The following is a 22328-nucleotide window of genomic DNA, read 5'->3' as shown; positions in this document are numbered from 1 at the left end:
CATGTTCAATTGGGTTGAGATCAGGTGACTGACTTGGCCATAGCAGAGTATTCCACTTTTTTGCCTTAAAAACTCCTGGGTTGCTTTCGCAGTATGTTTTGAGTCATTTTACATCTGTAAAGTGAAACACTTGCCCTATCAACTTCGCTGAATTTGGCTGAATCTGAGTAGACAATTTATCCCTATACATTTCAGAATTCATCTGCTACTTCTATCACATCATCAATAAACACTAATGCCATTGGAAGCCATGCATGCCCATGCTATCACATTGCCTCCACAGTGTTTTACAAATTATGTGGTATGCTTCAGATCATTCATTCATTCATTTATTTAATTTATATGCCACCCACTCTACCCAAAGGTCTCTGGGCGGCTGTTCCAAGCCTTCTCCATACTTCTTTCTTCCCATCATTCTGGTATAGGTTGATCTTAGTTTCATCTTTTCAAAGAAGGACGTTTCAGAGCTGGGCTAGCTTTTTAAGGTGTTTTTTTTTTTGGCAAAGTCTAATCTGGGCTTTCTATTCTTGAAACTTATGAATGGTTTGCACCTTGTGGTGAACACTCTGTATTTGCTCTCATGAAGTCTTCTCTTTGTGGTAGACTTGGGTAATGATATGCCTACCTTCTGAAGAGTGTTCTTTACTTGGTAGAATGCCTTTTTGCTTTGCAGAGTTCACCAGTGCGTTTTTTCTCAGAATGTTCTACACTGTTGATTTGGCCACTCCTAATGTTCCTGCCATCTCTCTGGGGGATTTCCCACCCTTTTCCTTTCTTTCCCTTTTTTTCTTTTCTTTTCTTTTCTTTCCTTTTTTTTGTTTTTTGCTTTGTTTGCAGCCTAAACATAGCTTGTTTCACTTGCTCTGAAAGCTCCTTTGAGCACATGTTGTGGGTTCAAGCAACAGCTTCCAAATGTGAACTACACCTGGAATCAACTCCAGATGTTTTACCTGTTTAATTAATGATGAAATAACAAAGGAATAGCCCACACCTGTCCATGAAACAGCTTTTGAATCAATTGTCCAATTACTTTTGGTCCCTTGAAAAAAGAGAGGCCTACATATTAAAGAGCTGTAAATCCTTCCCCCAGTTTGGATGTGAATATCCTCAAATTAAAGCCGAGAGACTGCACTTTAAGCCCATATTTATTGTTTAATTGTAACTTGAATTTACTTTGGTAAGCAGCCAAAATAATGAAAATGTCAGTGTCCAATCATTTCTGGACCTAACTGTATATTGTAATGGTCATCACATCTTGTGGTAGTAAACTCTACAGCAGTGTGTGAACAACTATGTATTTCTTTTCCCATGTCCTGATTCTTACATCGTTCAGTCTCATCAGATAATATCAGGTTCAAGTAATGCCAGAGACAGAGAGTTTCTCCCTATCTGCTTTCCTGGCACCACACATAATTTTATACCCCTAATTTTATACCCCTCTATCTGTATGCTATCTTACTTGCCTTTTACCAATCCACTATATCTAAGTTCTTCTCCAACCCCAAGCGCTTGAACTATCCAATCTCAGCTCAGAGACTTCTAGCATTAGCACAAAAGTACAGCATCCTGTCGTCCAATGGCTTTCAATGGAGAAAACAAAAAATCACCAAAAATTAAGGACGCCCCAGAACAACACCAAATTAAGTTTGCATAGGTTTCAGGAGGTGGGCTAACAATTGCAAGCATTTAAAACACTTTTCAAACAGTTTAAGGCACTTTTACAGGAGCAAAAAGGGACTTTGCAAACCCATTCAAATGCACTGAGTCGGCTTCAATGCATTTCAATTGGGGAACCGCGTTTCCCTCAACGATGTTTCCTATGGGGATTTTCGCTTAAGGACGGCAATCCGTTCCAATTGGAATGGATTAACCGGTTTTCAGTGCATTCCTATGGGAAATGGTGTTTCACAGAACTATGTTTCACAGAACGGGTTTTTTTTTTGGAACCAATTAACATCGTTGTGTGAGGCACCACTGTATTCATATTTGTTTATTTTATAAACGAATTATATAAATGTTTATTTTATAAATGTTTATTTTATAAATGAATAAAATAAACGAATATTGTATAAGTCACATGCCTTCCTGGAAATCAAAGGAAAAACCTTGTGCACTAACCTCAAAAGTAACTGAGTATGTGTAGGCAATTTTGACTTTTCCATCAGTAGCGTCATTACTTAAATCCATAGGTGGTCCTGAGCAATCAGGTTTGTCAATATTTGTGTGCTTGAAACTGTTAACAAAGATAGAGATGACAAAATCAATATATTCACCTGTTCTTCTCTACAAATCTTTAACAAAAAGGTACAAAGAAATAATACAGAACATTAAAGAAACTGACCTGCGAAGCAGCAATCTTAGCTTTCTTTTCCAGAAGAAAATAAAATATAAACAAGAAAGTACTTTCATGAAACTAAAGACTCTTTGTAGCTACTCTTGCTATTAAAATGTTTTCCAAGGTGAAGACACGGCTGACAATAACGTGCTTGTTATGTGGCATTAAGTCATTTCTAACTTATGGCAACTCTAGTAAGGTTTCCAATGTACGTATGTGAACTATTTAAGTGATGGTTTGACCAGTGCCACTCCCAGTGAGGTTCCATGGCCAAATGGGATTTGAACCCAGATCTCCTGAGCTCCAGTCCTACATTCTATCCATGACAACACTGACTCTCACCACAAAAATACAGTGTTATAATTTGGCTGCAGTTTCTTCTAGACGATGTTTAAATAACAACTGACAAGTTCATGAACATGAGAGAAAGTTTCTACAAGGATTTCCCCTCCCAGTTTCAAAGAATACTTAGGAATATTAGAATCTTGCAATAACAGAGATCCCAGAGAAAACTAGAAATTCAGTTTGTTGGGAGAAACTAATTATTTAGGAGAAACTGGGTCTTCAAATGAGCTAAACAAAAGCTGTAACAGCCCTGAAGTCTCATAATTTTCCAGTCCTCAGTGGACTACTTCAGGTAAAATCAAACACCACTGTGTTACCTGATGAGGCCCATTCGTTTACCTTATCCGTCATACCACTGGAAATAAATCAACCTCCCCTCTCTGCAATTTTCTCCGAACTGACATGGCTTACTTTTACAATCTCATGTGATTCCAAGTTCACCAAAGCATATGCATTTTTATGTCCCTACTCACTTTCTCCCCATTTAAAGCCTTATAAAGGTATCACCTTCAAATGGAGTGCAGGATACTTTACCATACAAACCAAAAATATAGCTAGTTTTTGTTTGGTTTTAGTTATAATAAATAAATTATAAATTATTTAGCAAAATTTGCATACAGCAGCAAAACATTTTGATTTAAAAAGCACTATATGTATAGAGTAAAATTATATGTTCTCCCATGTGTTCGTGCTAGCAATTGATATTAAAATAATCACTTATGTCTTGGTTAAAACATAAAATAACATTTACTATTCATACACATCTATAAAACAACATAATTTATAGTGCTAAGATATTTGGTATGACAGACATAGTTTGTCTGGTAAATAATTATGTCCCTCATAGTTATACTGTTATATTTGTAATCTCTAACTGGCCCTGATACATACTGTATTATAACTACTTCTTTATTCATTTCTGAGGTACATTACATATTTGATTCTGTCCCTTACTGGGCCCTGTCAGCCCTGTGTTAGTCTATGACTTGGTTACCCCTATCAGTCTGACAGACTTCTGATTGACACGTCCTTCATATAGCAGCCTGGCTGACTACAGACTCATTCTGATTTGTTAGATAATGTTATATACTAATACAACAATCTAGTTTTAGCAAACACATTTAAACAGTTTTCAGCTATGTGAACAGCTGGAATGCACAAACTTAAAGCTACTATCTGTGGCAAAATTATTAAATTTTTAAAAACTATTTAGTCTTTTGTAAAATCACTGTTTTGAGTGAAGACCTCAATCTAACAGTTCAGCTTTCTTTCAGAGCCAGGATCACAAAGATGCTGATTTAGTGGCAACAATGTTCTCCAGTGTGTCTCACTCACTATTACTGATATAAAAATTACAGGATGCTATCAGTTTTCCCCACCCACATACTTAGTTTGCATCTAGCATGCTACATCAAGATCATGTAACCAGCATCTGAAGATGATTCTATTAACCTTTCAAAGCCGAAAGTGAGAGGGCCAATAAGACAGCTTACTGCATTTTTCCATGTATAAAACAAACTTTTTTACTTAAATAATTAGACAAAAAATTAAGGGACATTTTATACATGAAAGGCAGCTGCTTTCCTTGCCTTTTGCAAAGGCACAGGGTAAAGCAGCCGTGAAAGGGCAGCAGGATCAAAGGGGTGCAATCGTGCAAATTTTCAAATTTGGGGGTTAGAAAAGGGGGGGCTGTCTTATACATTGGGTCATCTTATAAACAGAAAAATACGGTATTTTCTTCAAGCTGCTGACATATCATGTTTCATAATAGTAAAAGTGGCTCACCTTTTTGGTTTAAGTTTAGCTGCTACTAGTCTTGCTGTAGGTGCTTCATTTTCTACAATATGATAGACTATTTTGATGTCCACATGGTTGAAGATGTAGAAGGTATTGTGTTCATTGAACTCTGACTATATAAACATGTTAGAAAGTTAATTTAATAAAAGATTAAAGCAAGCATATGAAACATGATCTTCAATTTGGATGGCCTTTAGATTCCCCCCCTCAAAAAAACTGAAACATTTGCTAAATGACAGAACTTGCATTTTGCAGAATTTTAGCCTTCTAAACCCTTTCCCTTAATGTGAAATGTCTTACAGCATAAAGTCTGGAAATGCATTCAGCAGTCACTCAGTTGTACTGAGCAACTTCAGCATACTGCAGACAACAGACTGAATAGCACACTGCTAAACAACTAATTGTATATTGTTATTAAAACTAATCTTTGTACATATGTCTAATTTTTTTGCACTCTATGCAAGATGATTCAGTAACTGCATGCTTTCACAGATAATATAGCAATGAAAACTAAAAACTAGAAAAAACTCACACACCATAATAACCATGCAGGCATAATTAGAAACATCCTTAACTTACACTTATAACACATGCGTCTTTGGGGTGGCCATCTTTTGTTACATAACAACCAATGGGAAATCCAGGATTGCAAAACCACTGATTATCTTCCACCTCATAACACCATGTTACAGGCATATTGTCTATAATCCTAGAAAAGGTTGACAACAATATTTGTATATTACATTAATTAAATATCTCATAAAATATCTAAATACTGTACTGATAAATTAGCAGTAAAACAAAAACACAGTAGATCAGTACAATCCAACAACTTTTTAAAAGCACCTCATATATATAAAAGCACATCTCAAATTCTGTTAAATGTCTCTGAGAACAGAAAAATCTGAACTTGGCACCAAAAAACCCTGTTTGGTGCCATGTTCCTCCCCAAGGAAGCATGTCAAACTAGGATGGGAGAGTATTAAAAATGCCTATACTTTGCCAATCTTTAGACTGAATGGGCATTCAGAGAAGAGAATGCAGTATTTAAAAAATCTTATCTGCTGCATGTATTCTCTGCCTTTCCTCCAGTGAGCTTTAGGGTGCACCCATGGCTCTCTTCCTCTCCACCTATCTTCACAACAATCTGGAAGGTTAACTGAGAGATTGCAACTGGCCCAAGATCAGCCAGTAACCTCCGTACAGTAAATCAAATGGGAATTTAAACCTGGGACTCTCATGGCCTTGTTCAACATTCTAATCCAGGATAAGCAACATATGTCCCATGACTGTATTGGCCCCTTGGGGCCAAGGCAGTCCCCAGGATCCCCATACCCCAAATAAATTTAACTTTTTCTGGAATTTTTTTTTGCACAAAATACCCCCTGTGCCTTCTAGATCATGTTCTGAGTGGCCCCCAAAGCACCCTGAAATTTCCCCCAATCTTTAGGGTGTGCTTAAATCACGTGATCATACAGATTAGCAGTTCCATCAGATGTACACTTCAATATTTAAAATGCAGCATGGGAATTTAGCTAGTATGTTGTATCTCAAAATCATTCTAAGAAAACTGAGCGTATTATATTTTTCTGCATATAACCCACATTTCAAATGATTTTGCCACTAAATGCTTTTAAATAAGGCAATTCTCAAATATCTATTTAACTACGAGTTTAAATCAACTTTACAAACTCTCTTCATGTAGGACTCCTTGGAAACAGCATTTAACAAATGTATGGCACCACCCAATGAATCTACAAAAGCGAAAACATTCAGATAATGCAGAACAGAGCTTCCTTAAGAAGCACATTTTTCTTCTTACAGATCCTATTGCTAAATTATGCCCTCTTAGTGGAGAAAAATTAACTTGTTGCTGTAAATTGTTGCAAGTGCTTAGAGACTCTGGGACGCTTATCAGGCACAAAAGCAGAACAATTTTCCGCCTCACTTCATTAATGAATGGTGGGAATCAAGACTTGCATTCTACCCCAGCCTTTCTAGTAATTTTTCACTTAACAGAATGGCTAACTTTCCCCCACAACTTTCAGTCAAACTGCAGACATTAAAAATTAAACATGAACTCACCAATGATGCTGATAATTCAATAGCATACTCTTTTTCAAAAAATCTAGCATCTGTTTGTCATTGGCATTTTTCAGATCATATTCTTTTGTACAAACAAGCTTGCATTTCTCTTCCTTATTAAATGTAAACTGAAAAAGAAATAAGATAAGTTTAACAGGAAGTTTTCCCTTTAAGACACTGGATCCTTTCTGAGAAAGACAGCATATAAATATTTTATATAAGTAAAAGTAAATAAATTCCTCACTCAAAGAAGACAACCACTAGAAAATTACTGAGATAGGGAACAGCTAAATAACAAAACAAATACAGATGAGGATGTCTTTCTGGTACCAAGTCAGTCTGTTATACAGACTGTTCAGTTAGTGCATCTAGTCAAGGTACAGTGTGTTTAACTATTCTAAATTGGTAAGTTTTTTCTTTCATAGTGGAAGGCAATCTGAACCAGGATTTTTTAAACCTCAACTGAGAACAAACATTCAGATTACAATTTCAGAAGGATTTATAGCTTATATAGGTTGTCTTCTTCTAAGGGCCAGCCTTTCAAGCATATGGAAGCAGCACACATTCAAACCACATTCAAACTACTACCTGGGCAGATTTTTAAGCACACTGAACTTACCCATGTTTCCCTGTCCTTGTTTGGTACCAATCAGACAGAACACCTACTGCTTTGCTATTAACCAAGGAACCAAGGTTCCCTCTAAGATGTGTCCCTGCAAGTGCACGACTCTGACCCCTCCATGCAGGGCTCCTCCACACACCTACAGTGACAGTTCTCAGCCTCTTTGGTTCCAGCTGCGATGGAACCCCATGTGTTAGGGGGTGTTGTAGCACAGAAACAGGGGCAGTGTGGTGCAGGTGAGTGGAAGAGCCCCACCCAGTGGAGAGGAAAATTAGAGGGAACATTGATGTTAACATAGTTTAATTTTATGTGGGACTATTGAGAAAACCTCCTTCATAGATTGCTGCCTTGTTGTGGCGAAGGGACTTGAGTAATTCAGTGAAGCTATGGGCTCTGCCCTGCAAGGATACCCAAGACGGATGGGTCATAGTGGAAGTTCTGACTAAACACAATCCACCTTGAGCAGGAACTGGCAAGCCACTCCAGTATCTTAGCCAAGAAAACCCCATGAACAGAAACAAAAGGGTAAAAGATATGATGCTGGAAGATGAGCCCCTCAGGTTGGAAGGCATCCAACATGCTACCGAGGAAGAGCGGAGGACAAGTACAAGTAGCTCCAGTGCTAATGAAGTGGTTGGGCCAAAGCCGAAAGAACACTCAGCTGCAGACGCGCCTGGAAGTGAAATTGCTGCAAAGAAAAATTGTGAAAAATACTGCATAGGAATCTGGAATGTACGATCTATGAACCTTGGTAAGCTGGATGTGGTCAAACAGGAGATGGCAAGAATAAAGATTGACATCCCCGGCGTCAGTGAACTAAAATGGACAGGAATGGGCAAATTCAATTCAGACAGTTATCATGTCTACTATCGTGGGCAAGAATCCCGTAGAAGAAATGGAGTAATCCTCATAGTGAACAAAAAAGTGGGAAAAGCTGTAATGGGATATAATCTCAAAAATGATAGAATGATTTAAATACGAATCCATGGCAGACCTTTCAACATCACGGTAATTTCAGTCTCCAACCACCAATGCTGAGGAGATTGCAATTGACCAATTCTATGAAGACTTACAACACCTTCTAGAACTGACACAAAAGAAAGATGTTATTCTCATTATATGGGATTGGAATGGCCAAGGAGGGAGTCAAGAGATAAAAGGAAAAACAGGAAAATTTGGCCTTGGAGTTCAAAACGAAGCAGGGCAGAGGCTAATAGAGTTTTGTCAAGAGAACAAGCTGGTCATCACAAACACTCTTTTCCAACAACACAAGAGGTGACTCTACACATGGACATCACCAGATGGGCAGTACCAAAATCAGATTGATTATATTCTCTGCAGCCAAAGATGGAGAAGCTCTATACAATCAGCAAAAACAAGGCCTGGAGCTGATTGTGGCTCTGAACCCCAGCTTCTTATAGCAAAATTCAAGCTTAAACTGAAGAAAGTAGGAAAAACTACTGGGCTAGTCAGGTATAATCTAAACCAAATCCCTTATGAATAAACAGTGGAAGTGAAGAACAGATTTAAGGAACTCGATATGGTGGACAGAGTGCCTGAAGAACTATGGATGGAGGCCCGTAACATTGTACAGGAGGCAGCAACAAAAACCATCCCAAAGAAAAGGAAATGCAAGAAAGCAAAGTGGCTGTCCAATGAGCCCTTACAAATAGAAGAGGAGAGAAGGAAAACAAAATGCAAGGGAGATAGGGAAAGTTACAGAAAATTGAATCAAGACTTCCAAAGAATAGCAAGGAGAGAGAAGAGGGCCTTCTTAATTGAACAGTACAAAGAAATAGAGGAAACGAATACAAAGGGAAAAGCCAGCTGACCTTGAGCCAGACATCCTGGAGAGTGAAGTCAAGTGGGCCTTAGAAAGCATGGCTAACAACAAGGCCAGTGGAGGTGATGGCATTCCAGTCGAATTAATTAAAATCTTAAAAGATGACGCTGTTAAGGTGCTACACTCAGCAGTGGTCAGAGGATTGGAAAAGGTCAGTCTACATCCTAATCCCAAAGAAGGGCAGTGCCAAAGAATGCTCCAACTATCGTACAATTGCACTCATTTCACACACTAGCAAGGTTATATTCAAAATCCTCCAAGGTAGGTTTCAGCAGTATGTGGACCGAGAACTGCCAGAAATACAAGCTGCATTTCGAAGGGGCAGAGGAACGCGAGACCAAATTGCTAACATGCGCTGGATTATGGAGAAAGCCAGAGAGTTCCAGAAAAACATCTACTTCTGCTTCATTGACTGTGTGGACCACAACAAACTATGGCAAGTCCTTAAAGAAATGGGAGTGGCTGACCACCTTATCTATCTCCTGAGAAATCTATATGTGGGACAGGAAGCAACAGTTAGAACTGGATAAGGAACAACTGATTGGTTCAATATTGGGAAAAGAGTACGACAAGGCTGTATATTGTCCCCTTGATTATTTAACTTATATGCAGAATACATAATGTGAAAGGCCGGACTGGAGGAATCCCAAACCGGAATTAAGATTGCCGGAAGAAATATCAACAACCTCCGATATGCAGATGATACCACTCTGATGGCAGAAAGTGAGGAGGAATTAAAGAACCTCGTAATGTGGGTGAAAGAGAAGAGCGCCAAAAATGCTGTGAAGCCCAACATCAAAAAAACTAAGATCATGGCCACAGGTCCCATCACCTCCTGGCAAATAGAAGGGCAAGATATGGAGGCCGTGAAAGGTTTTACTTTCTTGGGCTCCATGAGCACAGCAGATGGTGACAGCAGCTACAAAATTAAAAGATGCCTGCTTCTTGGGAGGAAAGCAATGACAAACCTAGACAGCATCTTAAAAAGCAGAGACATCACCTTGCTAATAAAAGTCCGCATAGGCAAAGCTATGGTTTTTCCAGTAGTGACGTATGGAAGTGAGAGCTGGACCATAAATAAAGCTGACCGCCGAAGAATTGATGCTTTTGAATTTTGGTGCTGGAGGAGACTCTTGAGAGTCCCCTGGACTGCAAAGAGAACAAACCTAACCATTTTGTAAGAAATCAAGCCTGCTACCAACATGAATTTGACCCAACTCCAGGAGGCAGTGGAAGACAGGAGGGCCTGGTGTGCTCTGGTCCATGGGATCCCGAAGAGTCAGACACGACTTAACGACTAAACAACAACAACATTGAGAAAACAAAAATGAACACCAAAGATTAGAATGGGTTTTAGGAGAGAAAAAACAGCTGCAAATAAAGCTTTGCAGAGTATGGGCAGTACAGATGAGCCCCTTTAATATAATATTTTTTGCTGGAACAGATAGCAGCTGACATTATAGTGAGAAAAGGATATTTACAGGCAGCAATTCTTTCACAGTGTCCTACAATAGAATATATCAGTTGTGGAAAAGACACAACTACACGATTTGAACAGAAACAGAAATCTTAACCCCAGAATATAAAAATTCAGCTAAACTAGAGCCATTAAAATGGCTGAAAGTATTTACAATCAGAAACAGAAACAGAAATCTTAACCCCAGAATATAAAAATTCAGCTAAACTAGAACCATTAAAATGGCTGAAAGTATTTACAATCAAGATCAAACCCCTAACTACCATGGAGGATTATGTGAGGAAAGCAGGGAAAGAAGAATCAAAGCAGATTTCTAGGAAGGAAAGAAGTCATACTGAGAACACTTCAAAAATTTGGCAACTAGAAACTTGGAACTCAGGCAACAGATGTACTCAGGAACAGTACAAGGAACAGCATGAGAAAACAATTCCACATTCACAAAAATCACTCTGAGACATCACCCTGGAAGAGCAGTCAAGAAAGATGTTCTAGGACAGATAGCCTGAGACTTCTTATAAGGAGCTCTTCACAGCCTATCTCCCCAAGTCCCTGTCCACTTTAAAAAGCAATTCCATCATACATTCATCATAATGATATATTTCAATTATTGTGACAAAGATGAAAAATCATGTAGACCAAGATTACTTCGACATCCCAATAAAAAATTTATTCCCAGCAAAAGAAACCCTTCTTGATCTTAAACCATTAAACCTCAAACTTTACTCCACAGCAATTCTCATAGAGCACAAAGAACTGTTTCTGACTTGGTAAAATTTAGCAATGATGACGTTTCTCTTAGCAATCATGATGTTTCTCTTACTGAGGACGGGCTTCCTTCTCATTTATTTAGCTAAACAGATGGCATGAACAGAAGCATGGGGAGTTATATTCTCAAACTGGTGTGTGCATATGTGTTTGTGTGTGTATATATATATATATATATATATATATATATATATATATATATATATATATACACATACATACATACATACATACATACATACATACATACATACATACATACATATATATATATACACATACATACATACATACATACATACATACATACATATATATACACACACACACACACACACACACACACACACACACACACACACACACACACACACACACACACACACACACACACACTGGTGCCTCACACAACGATGTTAATTGGTTCCAAAAAAATCAACGTTGTGTGAAACATCGTTCTGTGAAACACCATTTCCCATAGGAATGAATTGAAAACTGGTTAATCCGTTCCAATTGGAACAGATTGCCATCGTTCAGTGAAAATCCCCATAGGAAACATCGTTGAGTGAAACAATGTTTCCTATATTGGAATGTATTGAAGCCGACTCAATACATTTCAATGCCTTTGCGAAGTCCTTTTTCGCTCCTGTAAAAGTGTCTTATAAGGGACGTGGTGGCGCTGTGGGCTAAACCGCAGAAGCCTGTGCTGCAGGGTCAGAAGATCCGGCAGTCGTAAGATCGAATCCACGCGACGGAGTGAGCGCCCGTTGCTTGTCCCAGCTCCCGCCAACCTAGCGGTTCGAAAGCATGCAAATGCGAGTAGATAAATAGGGACCACCTCGGTGGGAAGGTAAACAGCGTTCCGTGTCTAAATCACACTGGCCATGTGACCACGGAAAGATTGTCTTCGGACAAAACGCTGGCTCTATGGCTTGAAGAGCGGGATGAGCGCCGCCCCCTAGAGTCGGACACGACTGGACAAAAATTGTCAAGGGGAACCTTTAGCTTTACCTTTTACCTAAAAGTGTCTTACAATGTTTGGACACTGTTTTAAATGATTGCAATGGTTAGTCCACCTACTGAAACCTATGCAAACTTAATTTGATGTTGTTCAGAGTCGTCCTTAATTTTTAGTGATTTTTTGAATTTTCTCTCATTGGAATGTATTGAACTTTCCGTCCAATGCATTCCATTGAGAGAAAATTCAAAAAATCACCAAAAATTAAGGACGACTCAGAACAACACCAAATTAAGTTTGCATAGGGTTCAGGAGGTGGGCTAACGATTGCAAGCATTTAAAACCTGTTCCAAACATTGTAAGACCCTTAAAAATGAGCGAAAACGGAAGAGCTTCAAAAGCACTGAAGCCGGCTTCAGTGCTTTTGAAGTCTTTTCCGATGTCCCTTTTCGCTCATTTTTAAGTGTCTTACAATGTTTGGAACAGGTTTTAAATGCTTGCAATTGTTAGCCCACCTCCTGAACCCTATGCAAACTTAATTTGGTGTTGTTCTGAGTCGTCCTTAATTTTTGGTGATTTTTTGTTTTCCCTATTTAAATGAATTGAACTGTCCATTCAATTGATTTAAATGGGGAAAATAAAAAGATCATCAAAAATTAATGAAGACTCAGAACAAAACCAAATTAAGTTTGCACATGTTTCACAAGGTGCACTATGGAATCCAAGCATTTAAAACAGGTTTCAAACATTTTAAGACACTTTTAAATGAGCAAAAAGGGACATCGTTAAGTGAAATTCCCCCATAGAGAACATCGTTAAACGATGGGGGAAATTCCTCAAAAAAACCCATCGCTGTGTGAATTCATCGTTGTATGAAGCAATCGTTGTGCGAGGCACCACTGTATATACAAACACACATACAAAATGCATATATGTCTCCATCAATTAGTGAAAATAGCTCCCTCCCTCTGAAGAAATAATAAAATTCAAAATCAGATGTTGACGAAGATACAAACTCTGGACCTAGTAACTCAACATACAGACACAAACAACATTTTTCTTAAAACAAACCCTCAATGAACAAGACAGCAGGTGCAACAAGCACCCTAGTTGGCAAACAGAAACAGTGCTGATGGAGTGACAGACTTGGGCAGCTGGACTCATCAGTAGGACTGCCATTTTAGCTTCCCCACAACACCATGCATGCTACAAAACCTTGGAAACACTGCACAGGTGTGTTTGGTGCGGGCACAAGAGAGGGCCTGCTTCATCACTGCTCTCCAGGTGTGGAACTTCCTTCCACAGGAAGCAATTTTTTTTCTTTTTTGGTCTGAACTCAGGGATTGCACTATTAAGATTTAAACTATGGGCATACTAACAAATGCAGCCTCACAGGCTTGACAATCCTTTCACCAGCAAATACTGTAAAAAATTTCCTCAAAATTCTCAGAAACGCCATTTGTGCTGGTACTCTGTCTTTTCAAAAGCTGCCCAAGTGACATTTTGTTCAATATGTACAAATTAAAACATACTAATAAGTGGGATTCATAGTTTAGACTCTATAGTTCAGTGTATTTTTGCCTTTCAAAAGAAAATATATACCTTATATGGAGATGGCTCAATCCTTTCACCAAACAATACCTGACCAAGATTTTCAGAAGGACGTTTCTCTCCTGCTATCTGACAAAAATCAAAACTGTGGAAGAATTCAAGAAATATTTTTTATGTTCCAGCATCTCAGCATAACATGAAACACTATATTATCTTTTAGTTTTAGAACACATGTCTATAGGTCTCTGGATCATTGGTAGAAAGTAGAGATGGAGGTATTCATATACAAATACCCCCGCACAGGTGGACATAACGAGGGTCCAGCCCCAATGGCTCCAGAGATCGTGTTCGGCTCACCACTCCTGGCAGGAGGCGGGGCAACAAGCCTCTCTGCTAGGTCGAAGAGTGGCTCGCCAAATGCGATCTCCGGAGCCATTGGAAGGCTCTGCAGCACCCGCGATGGATCGGTGAGTGGACCGTCCAGCCCATGGGGCTGGACCCTCGTTATGTTCACCTGTGAGGGGGTATTCATATTTGTATAGGAATACCCTCATCTCTAGTAGAAAGTCATTTAAAAGCTAACTTATAGAACCTTATTAACTGATTTAGCAAATCAACTTTTTTATTTATTTTTTGTTATAGCTGTTTCATTTAAACAGATTTTGCTATCGGCAATTATGTATATTAAGTACAAAGTCAGTTTGAGCAACAAATTTGAGGTAATGCTTACAATCTTTTTAAAAGTCTAGATCAGTGGTTCCCAACCTTTTTCAAATTTTTATCCCCTTTTATAATAGTCAAGTATCCTGTAACACCCCGTGACATTTGTATAACAAGTTGTCATCACTGTTTGACACCGCTTCTGTCACTAACTCTGTCGTCACCACTTGAAAACTGGGGAGGGGACAGACTGGGAAAGGTTAAAGGTAGGGAGAAAAGAAGGCAAAGGATTTCAAAGATGGGTCAGGGAGCAGAAGGACATTGTGCTACCCGGGAATGGGCAAAACCTTCATGCAGAGAGGATCCCTCTCAAAAACCAGCACAAAGCTTTCCTTGCACCTACTGCAAAAGAACAAGGATGTTTGTTTTCATGTCCCCCTCATGAGGGGTTGCTGTGGTGGGATTTTTTCCCTCCCCTTCTTCAGGCTCTCCAGAAGTGATGAATCATACTTAAAGTCTTTTTTTGTGTGTGGAAGCAGCAGTTATATTATTACGCTGACATTGGTTGTTTATCCAGGCCTTCCCTCCAGCCAATTCTTGATTTTCCTTTACTCTTCTATTTTTATTTATTTTGTATTATTATGTATTTGATACTGTTTTTATTTTCTGATTTTATACTGTAAGCCGCCTAGAGTGGACCGTTGGTCCAGATAGGCGGGATAAAAATCAAATAAATAAATAAATAAATAAATAAATTTCTTTTTTTGTTAAAAAATAGTCCCGGTTATCCCTTCTTAGAAAGTAGAGGCTTCTTTCTCCCCAAAAGGGCCTATTTCTCACACATACACATACACACTAACTTCAGTATCCCACTCCAAAAGATCAAGGAATAAATTATTCTACAAGGCTACAAACACATATAAAGCAACCCGCAACCTCCCAAAAAACACTCTGTGACCTCTTTGGGGGTCCTGACACTCAGGTTGGGAAACACTGGTCTAGATAATGTTATCTACATTGAACATCCCAAAATGCTATATTAAGATACTTGTGCATTCTGTTTAAGTAACAACTACTGTATTCTAGATGAAAAAAATATTCTAGATGAAAGTGATTGTCTTAATAGCTGTGTGTGTTTGTGTGTTCTGTGCCATCAAGTCAGAAGTAATTTCTAGCAACCCTGATAGGACTTTCAAGGTAAGTGAAATACTGTATATAGAGTGGTTTAACCAGTTCCACTCCTCCAGTGCTTTTCCATGGCCAAGGGGGGATTTGAACCCTGCTCTCCAGAGTCGTAATTAGAGATGGATGCAAATTAAATTGTGCCCCTTCATACTAAGTCCTCCGTGCAGCACCACAGCTGCCGCACATTCAGTCCTCCCACCCAGCTGGTCCACTCACATGTTGTTGTGTGCTGCTGTGGTTCTCCTTCTGCAGTGGCGGGCAATGTGGGCAGGAGCTTGTGCTGCCCTTCCCTGCCTCCTCCGGCAGCTGACCACTCAACAGCTATGCAGGGAGAATCCCCATCCTGCCTCCTTGCCTGAGTGGTCAGCTGCTGGAGAAGCGGGGAAGGGTAGCCCAAGCTCCTTCCCACATTGGCTCACAGCTGCAGAAGGAGGACCCTGGTGGTGCATGATGACATGTGAGTGGGCCAGCCAGGTGGGTGGGGGGCAAGGGAGGCACAGCACCTGTGGTGCCACACAGACAACTTCACATGAACAGACACGACTTGATTCATGCCCATCTCTAGTCCTAATCCATCACTCTATCCACTACGCCACACTGAGAATTCCTCTTAATAGTTAACCATGCTGGCTACCTATCTCAGACCTCACCACACACCAAAAATGAGTCTAATTCTCCACTCAGCTTTGGAAAAACTAAAGCAATAAATTAGACTAATATTTATATCTCTTCTGAAACCTAGCATAAAAACAGATAGGACCCCACTATTTCCCAGTCTCCTGATTATACAAGAGAGCAAAATAGGTGCAGGGTTACAGGGAAGGAGATGTCCCTCTTGCTGCTTCTACTTCTTCATGTCCAGAACAAAGTCAAACACCAATACTGAGTTTTCAGCAAACTGACAACAAATAAAAAGCAGCGGATTCTACACTGAATATTCAACGTTGGGTCAGGATCACTAACAACTAGATTCTTGATAATTTTACTATAACTTCTTGTCTCACAGTGGATGAGGACAGAAGAGAACAGGGCTGAGGAAAAAAACAAATGCCCTTTCTCTCTCTTAATTTTCTAACTTGTATCTCATACATTTTGCCTACAACATGCCTTACAGAAAACAACCCATGTCCCTTCTTTCTAAGATTCCTTGTCCTCTACCTCACACTAGCACTTCCTTCTCTTCTCAGTGTCACCACAACGTCTGGGAGGATACACCTTCAAGACAGCCTTTGCCATCCCTGCAGGAGCAATTGTTTTATCACCAGCTCAGCAAAGAAGGTAGGAACTTTCTTGAAGGCATCTGTTGTCTTCCCTAACAACACATGGCAAGTAAGAAAATAAAGAGCAAAAGTATAATGACATTGCAACTGTACTAGGCTGGTCAACACCTTGCTACAGTATTTTCAGCAAAGCATTCAGAAAGAAGTTCTATATTATAAATCAAGCTGAAGAATAAGGTGCAATGTACTTACACAGTATATTCATAAGGAAGGACTGATTCCACGGAGTCAAGTCTATTTACAAACACTTCTATTGAAGACTGCAAAAGAGGCATGGAGATGTTAATACAGTTACACTATTTTAATCCATATTGACAAACAAGTTAAAAATTAAACAAAACATGATTACCCATTATTTTCATCCTTACTTATTTTTAGTAAAACACTCAACTGCTCAATAAAACAAATGCCATAGAAATAGGTTAGAAATATTTATTTATATATGGAAAATATAGGAATGATCACATGTTTATATTTCAACTCCAACTGAATTGACTGCAAGTTAGCAAATTTAAATTTAAGTCAGCACAGGTAACATGTACTCCTCACTATGGACCGCTTTATTCATTCCTCACCCCTATGTTGATTAGGACTGATGGGAGTTGTACAACATTATCTGGAAGGCTAACTGTTCATCCATTTTGTATTAAAATATGATGTTGTTAAAATAAGACAACTATAGGCTAGTAAAATTAACCAGTTCAAAGTATTATAGACAGGAGATAGAGATATTATTTTTCACAATTTTTCTAACAAGGAAACCATATGAGTCACATTTAGAGCAACAGAAGAAAAACTTTGCCCTCCAGTTGTTTTAAATAACAACTTCTATTAACTCCTCAACACTGGCCATGTTAGCTGAGCTTCACAGAATTTATGTGGGAAGTTTTGGAGAGCCAAACATTCCTCATTCTTGAATTAGAGAACAGCTAGAATATTTAACACAAAACTCTACCTTTATATATCCTACAAAAAGGGCATGGACCCAAAAGCTCTTACAGCATATAATAATAATAATGGTATGCTGTCAAGTAAATTCTGAGTTATGGCAACCCTTATTAGGGTTTTCTAGGTAGAGAGTACTCAGAAGTAGTTTGCTGTTCCCTTCTACTGGAGACATCCTGGACAGTTTGTCGGAAGCCACACAGCCTGGCTGTTCTGGAATGCATAGTGGGAAATTGAACTTATACCTAACTCACTGAGCTATCCAGCCAGACTTACCAGCAAATACTTCTGAATACAGAAAGCTACTTTTCACTGCCGTGGGTGATGCCTCTGACAGCCCTACATCTAAAAGTTTATTTAATATTTTAAAATTTAGCATTATGTGAAAGAGTTTCTTTTTTACCACCAATGTGAAGTGTTCTGGACTAAGCAGACAACATTCTGCTTATCACACTATACAAGGATAAAGTACCAACACAACAGAACAAAATCAAAGAAATAGTAGCAAGAGAAGACTTCAGTATCACAATTCAATGCAGTCAGCATATTCAAAGGTGAGAAAGTAAAAGATCTGTAGTAATGGAATCCAACTGAGAATACCTGCAAAAGCAAAAATAGACACATCACATCCCTCAACCCCCAAATGCCCTATACTGACCTTGTGTTCATATTATTACATTTAAATTGCAAATGTATTTAATCTGGTGTTTCTGTGAGGCATCCATTAAGCTCTTCTATAATGACAATGAACAGGAAGCAATTTTGCTTTCAATTAATTTTAACACATGGCTGAAGTGTTTTCTAATTTAATTTTCACCTGAGACTGTTTCCTCATCCAGACTCAACAGAAGTTCCTTATCCTCATCCTTAAACTTCTTTACAACTGTCCAGGATGTCTCCTTAAACTTCTTTACCACTTCACCTGGGCCCTGCTCCCTATTAACATACAGTGGTGCCTTGCTTAACAAGCGCTCCGTTTAGCGAAGAAACCGCATAGCGACAAAGATTTTGCGATCGCATTGCGATGTTTTAAATGGGTTTTTTTCCGCTTTGCAATGATTGGGTCCCTGTTTCGCTTACCGATCATCGCAAAGCGATGATTTTTTAACAGCTGATTGGCGGTTCCAAAATGGCCACCAGGTAAAAAAATGGCCACCCGCTGTGTTTCGGGACGGATTCCTTGCTTAAGAGGCAGCGAAAATGGCTGCCATATGGAGGATCTTCGCTTTAAGATCAGTTTTTTGCCCACAGGAACGCATTAAACAGGTTTTAATGTGTTTCTATAGGCTTTTAAAAACCGCATAGCGATGAAATCACTTAGCAGCGATTTTTGCTGCACGGATTAACGTCGCTATGCGAGGCACCACTGTAATTACCTATTATCTCCATTGCCTGTTATTTGGTGAACTGTCTCACCAAATCTCTAAGCAACAGGATTTCAGCCATAGTATAAGCTTAAAGATGTGAATGAATCAGTATTTCTAGTGGGTGGCAATAAAACCCTGTTTCCTACAAAAGACATTTTTCTTCGAAGTAGAGAAAATTAGCAGCTACATCAGGTGAGTACATCTCTTTTCAAGTGTCTTGACCACAAAAACTGCCCATCTTAAGAAATCTCCAGACTCTGCAGGTTGACAAAAAAGGCCCTCTCCCATGTCGCCTGATGGGATGAAGAGAAAGGTCTCTCCTGAGCAGGCTCAAAATAGGAGAAGTGGTCCTTCAGGTAACTTAGACCCAAGCCATTCAGAGCTTCATAGGATTAGACTAGACGTATGTCTTGACTAATCTAATAATTTTAGTCCTTATAAAGGACATTGAGTTTGTAATTTAGAAATACAGGAGTTGTAATTCTTCCTTTCTCCCTTTGGTTTGGGGACTTACACCCCTCTAACCCATCACTGGTCACAAAAAAAAGAGTTCTTCAGGTCTCTTTCTCTCTCTCTTCAGACAAGCTTTTCATCATGACTGGCTGTCTGAGTGGGTTTTTTTTTTTAATGGATTGTTGTGCATTACTGCTCTGAATGTGTTTTTGGCATTACTTGCTAACCATTTCTTAGAGTGGTATTTGTCTGATTCTTTGTAATATTTGTATACTTACTGTTTTTAGCTTTTAATGATTGTCTTTTAATGATGTAAGCTGCCTTGGGCCCATTTTAAGGAGAAATTGAAAAAAAATTCAAATAAGAGTCTCTCAACTTGACTATCCTGTTGACAGTATACTTCCATATTCCTGGACATTCACTGAGTAGAGATCAAGCCCATGATGGAGTTCAGAATATTCTTAAAAGATTTCTGTCAATATATTCGGTGTCACCTTTACAAAGGATGACTACATGGCTCCAGATATTAAATTAGTGACTACGACTCCGTGGTTGGGCTGGAGTCCTGCCTTTACTTCTATCACTGCACTGTGCCTACCAGGGGGGACTGTTGTTGTTGTTATTATCGGGGTAGGTATTAAATGTTAGTACTCTTCGGTGATACTTTCCCTCTCAAAAGCAAAGACTCTGCTCTCTCTCTCTCCCCCCCCCCACCTCCCTCCGCAGAAGTCTGAGGAGAGACCCTCCCCGTCGTTCTTCTCCGGACCACCAAATGCCCACCGACGGCTGCCTTTCCTGCCCACGACGCACCTTGCAGTCGTACTTGCTCGAGTCCTCGCAGAAGTTGACAGGCGCCAGTCCAGGCAGGTAGAAGGCCGAGAGGAAGGGCGGAGAAGCCGCCAGGAGCGCAACGGACAATATGAGCCGCGGGGCAGCCATGGCGAAGGGAAGGGACGGAAGAAGAGGGAAGAACACCCTGAAGTTTCCTGGCCGGTGCCGACACGCCAAGCCGAGCCTCCTTCGCCGCCACTTCCGTAGACACGTCAGCCGGCGTACAAAGGGCAGCAATGGGGGCGGGAAGAGCGCGAGAGGAATCACTTCCGTTCGCGGCCGCCCCCCCCGTTCTCTCACCCTGGTTGCTATAGAAACAAGGGATTAGGAGGCGTTCCCAACGAACGGCTCGAATAAAAGGGCAATCGTGTGTTGAGGGGTGCAGAATGTCCCAAAACTTCGGGGAATTATTCCGATAGCGGAAGGTGTGTTTGTTGGCACATTTGTATAATCCCGCCCCGACCGCCTCGTTTTTCTTCCGAAAGGGCCCCTAGAACAGACAACAATCAAAACAGCCTTCTCGTTAGCACAACTTATAGGCACAGAACATGTAGAAGCAGCTTAAAAGCTGAAGCTAATAATGGGGGGGGAGGGGGAGGGAGAGAGAGACAAGAGACCATTAGGACAAGTCTCAGGAACCTATGGCCCTTCAGATACGGGACTCCCCGCCAAATCCTATAAGAGATAAAGAATGGCTAGAGTCGCTCTTCATTAATGCAAACTTAATAGAGGATACTTATCAGACAAGCTGTTCTGGGGAGAAAGTTTCAAAGACCAACTAAAAATGTCATGTGTCTTACAGGGACTGCCTCCCAGCCCAATGTTTGCATCAGAAGAAATAGCATTTTCCCTTCGTCCCCTATAGTAAATTTTGCCAAAAATCCAAGAAAATGGCCGCACAGCCAAAACTGTACAATGAAACCAGTGCTTTTTTATATGGGAAGAATCAGTGTATGATATAGAGACGTTTCCCTCTTCCTCCTCTTGCAGTCATAGAATCATAGAATAATTTAGTTGGAGAAGGCTTATAAGGCCATTGAGTTCAACTGCCTCCTCAGTGCATTAATCCAAAGTTAAAGTGTATTTGGCACATGGCTGCCTAACTTTCTCTTTAATACCTCCAGTGTTGGAGAGCTTACTACCCCCCAAGGTAATTTTTCCCATTGTCATAGTGCTCTAACAGGACTTTTTCCTGACCTTTGTCCAAAATCTGGTTTATAATTTGAGCCCATTTTTATGTGTCCTGCACTCTGGGATGATCGAGAACAGATCCTGCCCTTTTGTATGACAACCTATACAGGTATTTGAAGAGTACTATCATACCCCTATCATACTCCAAAGAATAGCAAGGAGAGACAAGAGGGCCTTCTTAAATGAACAATGTAAAGAAATAGAGGAAAATAATAGAAAAGGAAAAACCAGAGATCTGTTCAGGAAAATTGAAGATATTAGAGGAACATTTTGTGCAAAGATGAACATGATAAAGGACAAAAATGGGAGAGACCTCACAGAAGCAGAAGACATCAAGAAGAGGTGGCAAGAATACACAGAGGAATTATACCAGAAAGATTTGGATATCCCAGACAACCCAGATAATGTGGTTGCTGACCTTGAGCCAGACATCCTGGAGAGTGAAGTCAAGTGGGCCTTAGAAAGCTTGGCTAACAACAAGGCCAGCGGAGGTGATGGCATTCCAGTCAAACTATTTAAAATCTTAAAAGATGACGCTGTTAAGGTGCTACATTCAATATGCCAGCAAATTTGGAAAATTCAACAGTGGCCAGAAGACTGGAAAAGATCAATCTACATCCCAATCCCAAAGAAAGGCA

At 39.7% G+C, this 22328-nt stretch overlaps 1 protein-coding gene across 1 annotated transcript in view; it reads right to left on the bottom strand.

The window, feature by feature from the left end:
- Positions 1 to 20760, bottom strand: part of TM9SF2 (transmembrane 9 superfamily member 2) — a 39429-nt gene extending 18669 nt beyond the window's left edge. Inside the window, exons 1-7 of the mRNA XM_020801606.3 lie at positions 20479 to 20760; positions 17096 to 17163; positions 13830 to 13923; positions 6563 to 6690; positions 5057 to 5186; positions 4466 to 4590; positions 2119 to 2233 (exon numbers count right to left, since the gene is read on the bottom strand). Of these exons, the coding sequence (XP_020657265.1) occupies positions 2119 to 2233; positions 4466 to 4590; positions 5057 to 5186; positions 6563 to 6690; positions 13830 to 13923; positions 17096 to 17163; positions 20479 to 20607 (789 nt within the window). The 5' untranslated portion in view covers positions 20608 to 20760. The remainder of the gene's footprint in view (positions 1 to 2118; positions 2234 to 4465; positions 4591 to 5056; positions 5187 to 6562; positions 6691 to 13829; positions 13924 to 17095; positions 17164 to 20478) is intronic.
- Between the last annotated feature and the right edge of the window lie 1568 nt (positions 20761 to 22328).

The sequence above is a fragment of the Pogona vitticeps genome, chromosome 3 (assembly GCF_051106095.1).
Source record: "Pogona vitticeps strain Pit_001003342236 chromosome 3, PviZW2.1, whole genome shotgun sequence".
Classification (NCBI taxonomy): domain Eukaryota; kingdom Metazoa; phylum Chordata; class Lepidosauria; order Squamata; family Agamidae; genus Pogona; species Pogona vitticeps.
This window is presented reverse-complemented; position numbering and strand designations above follow the sequence as displayed.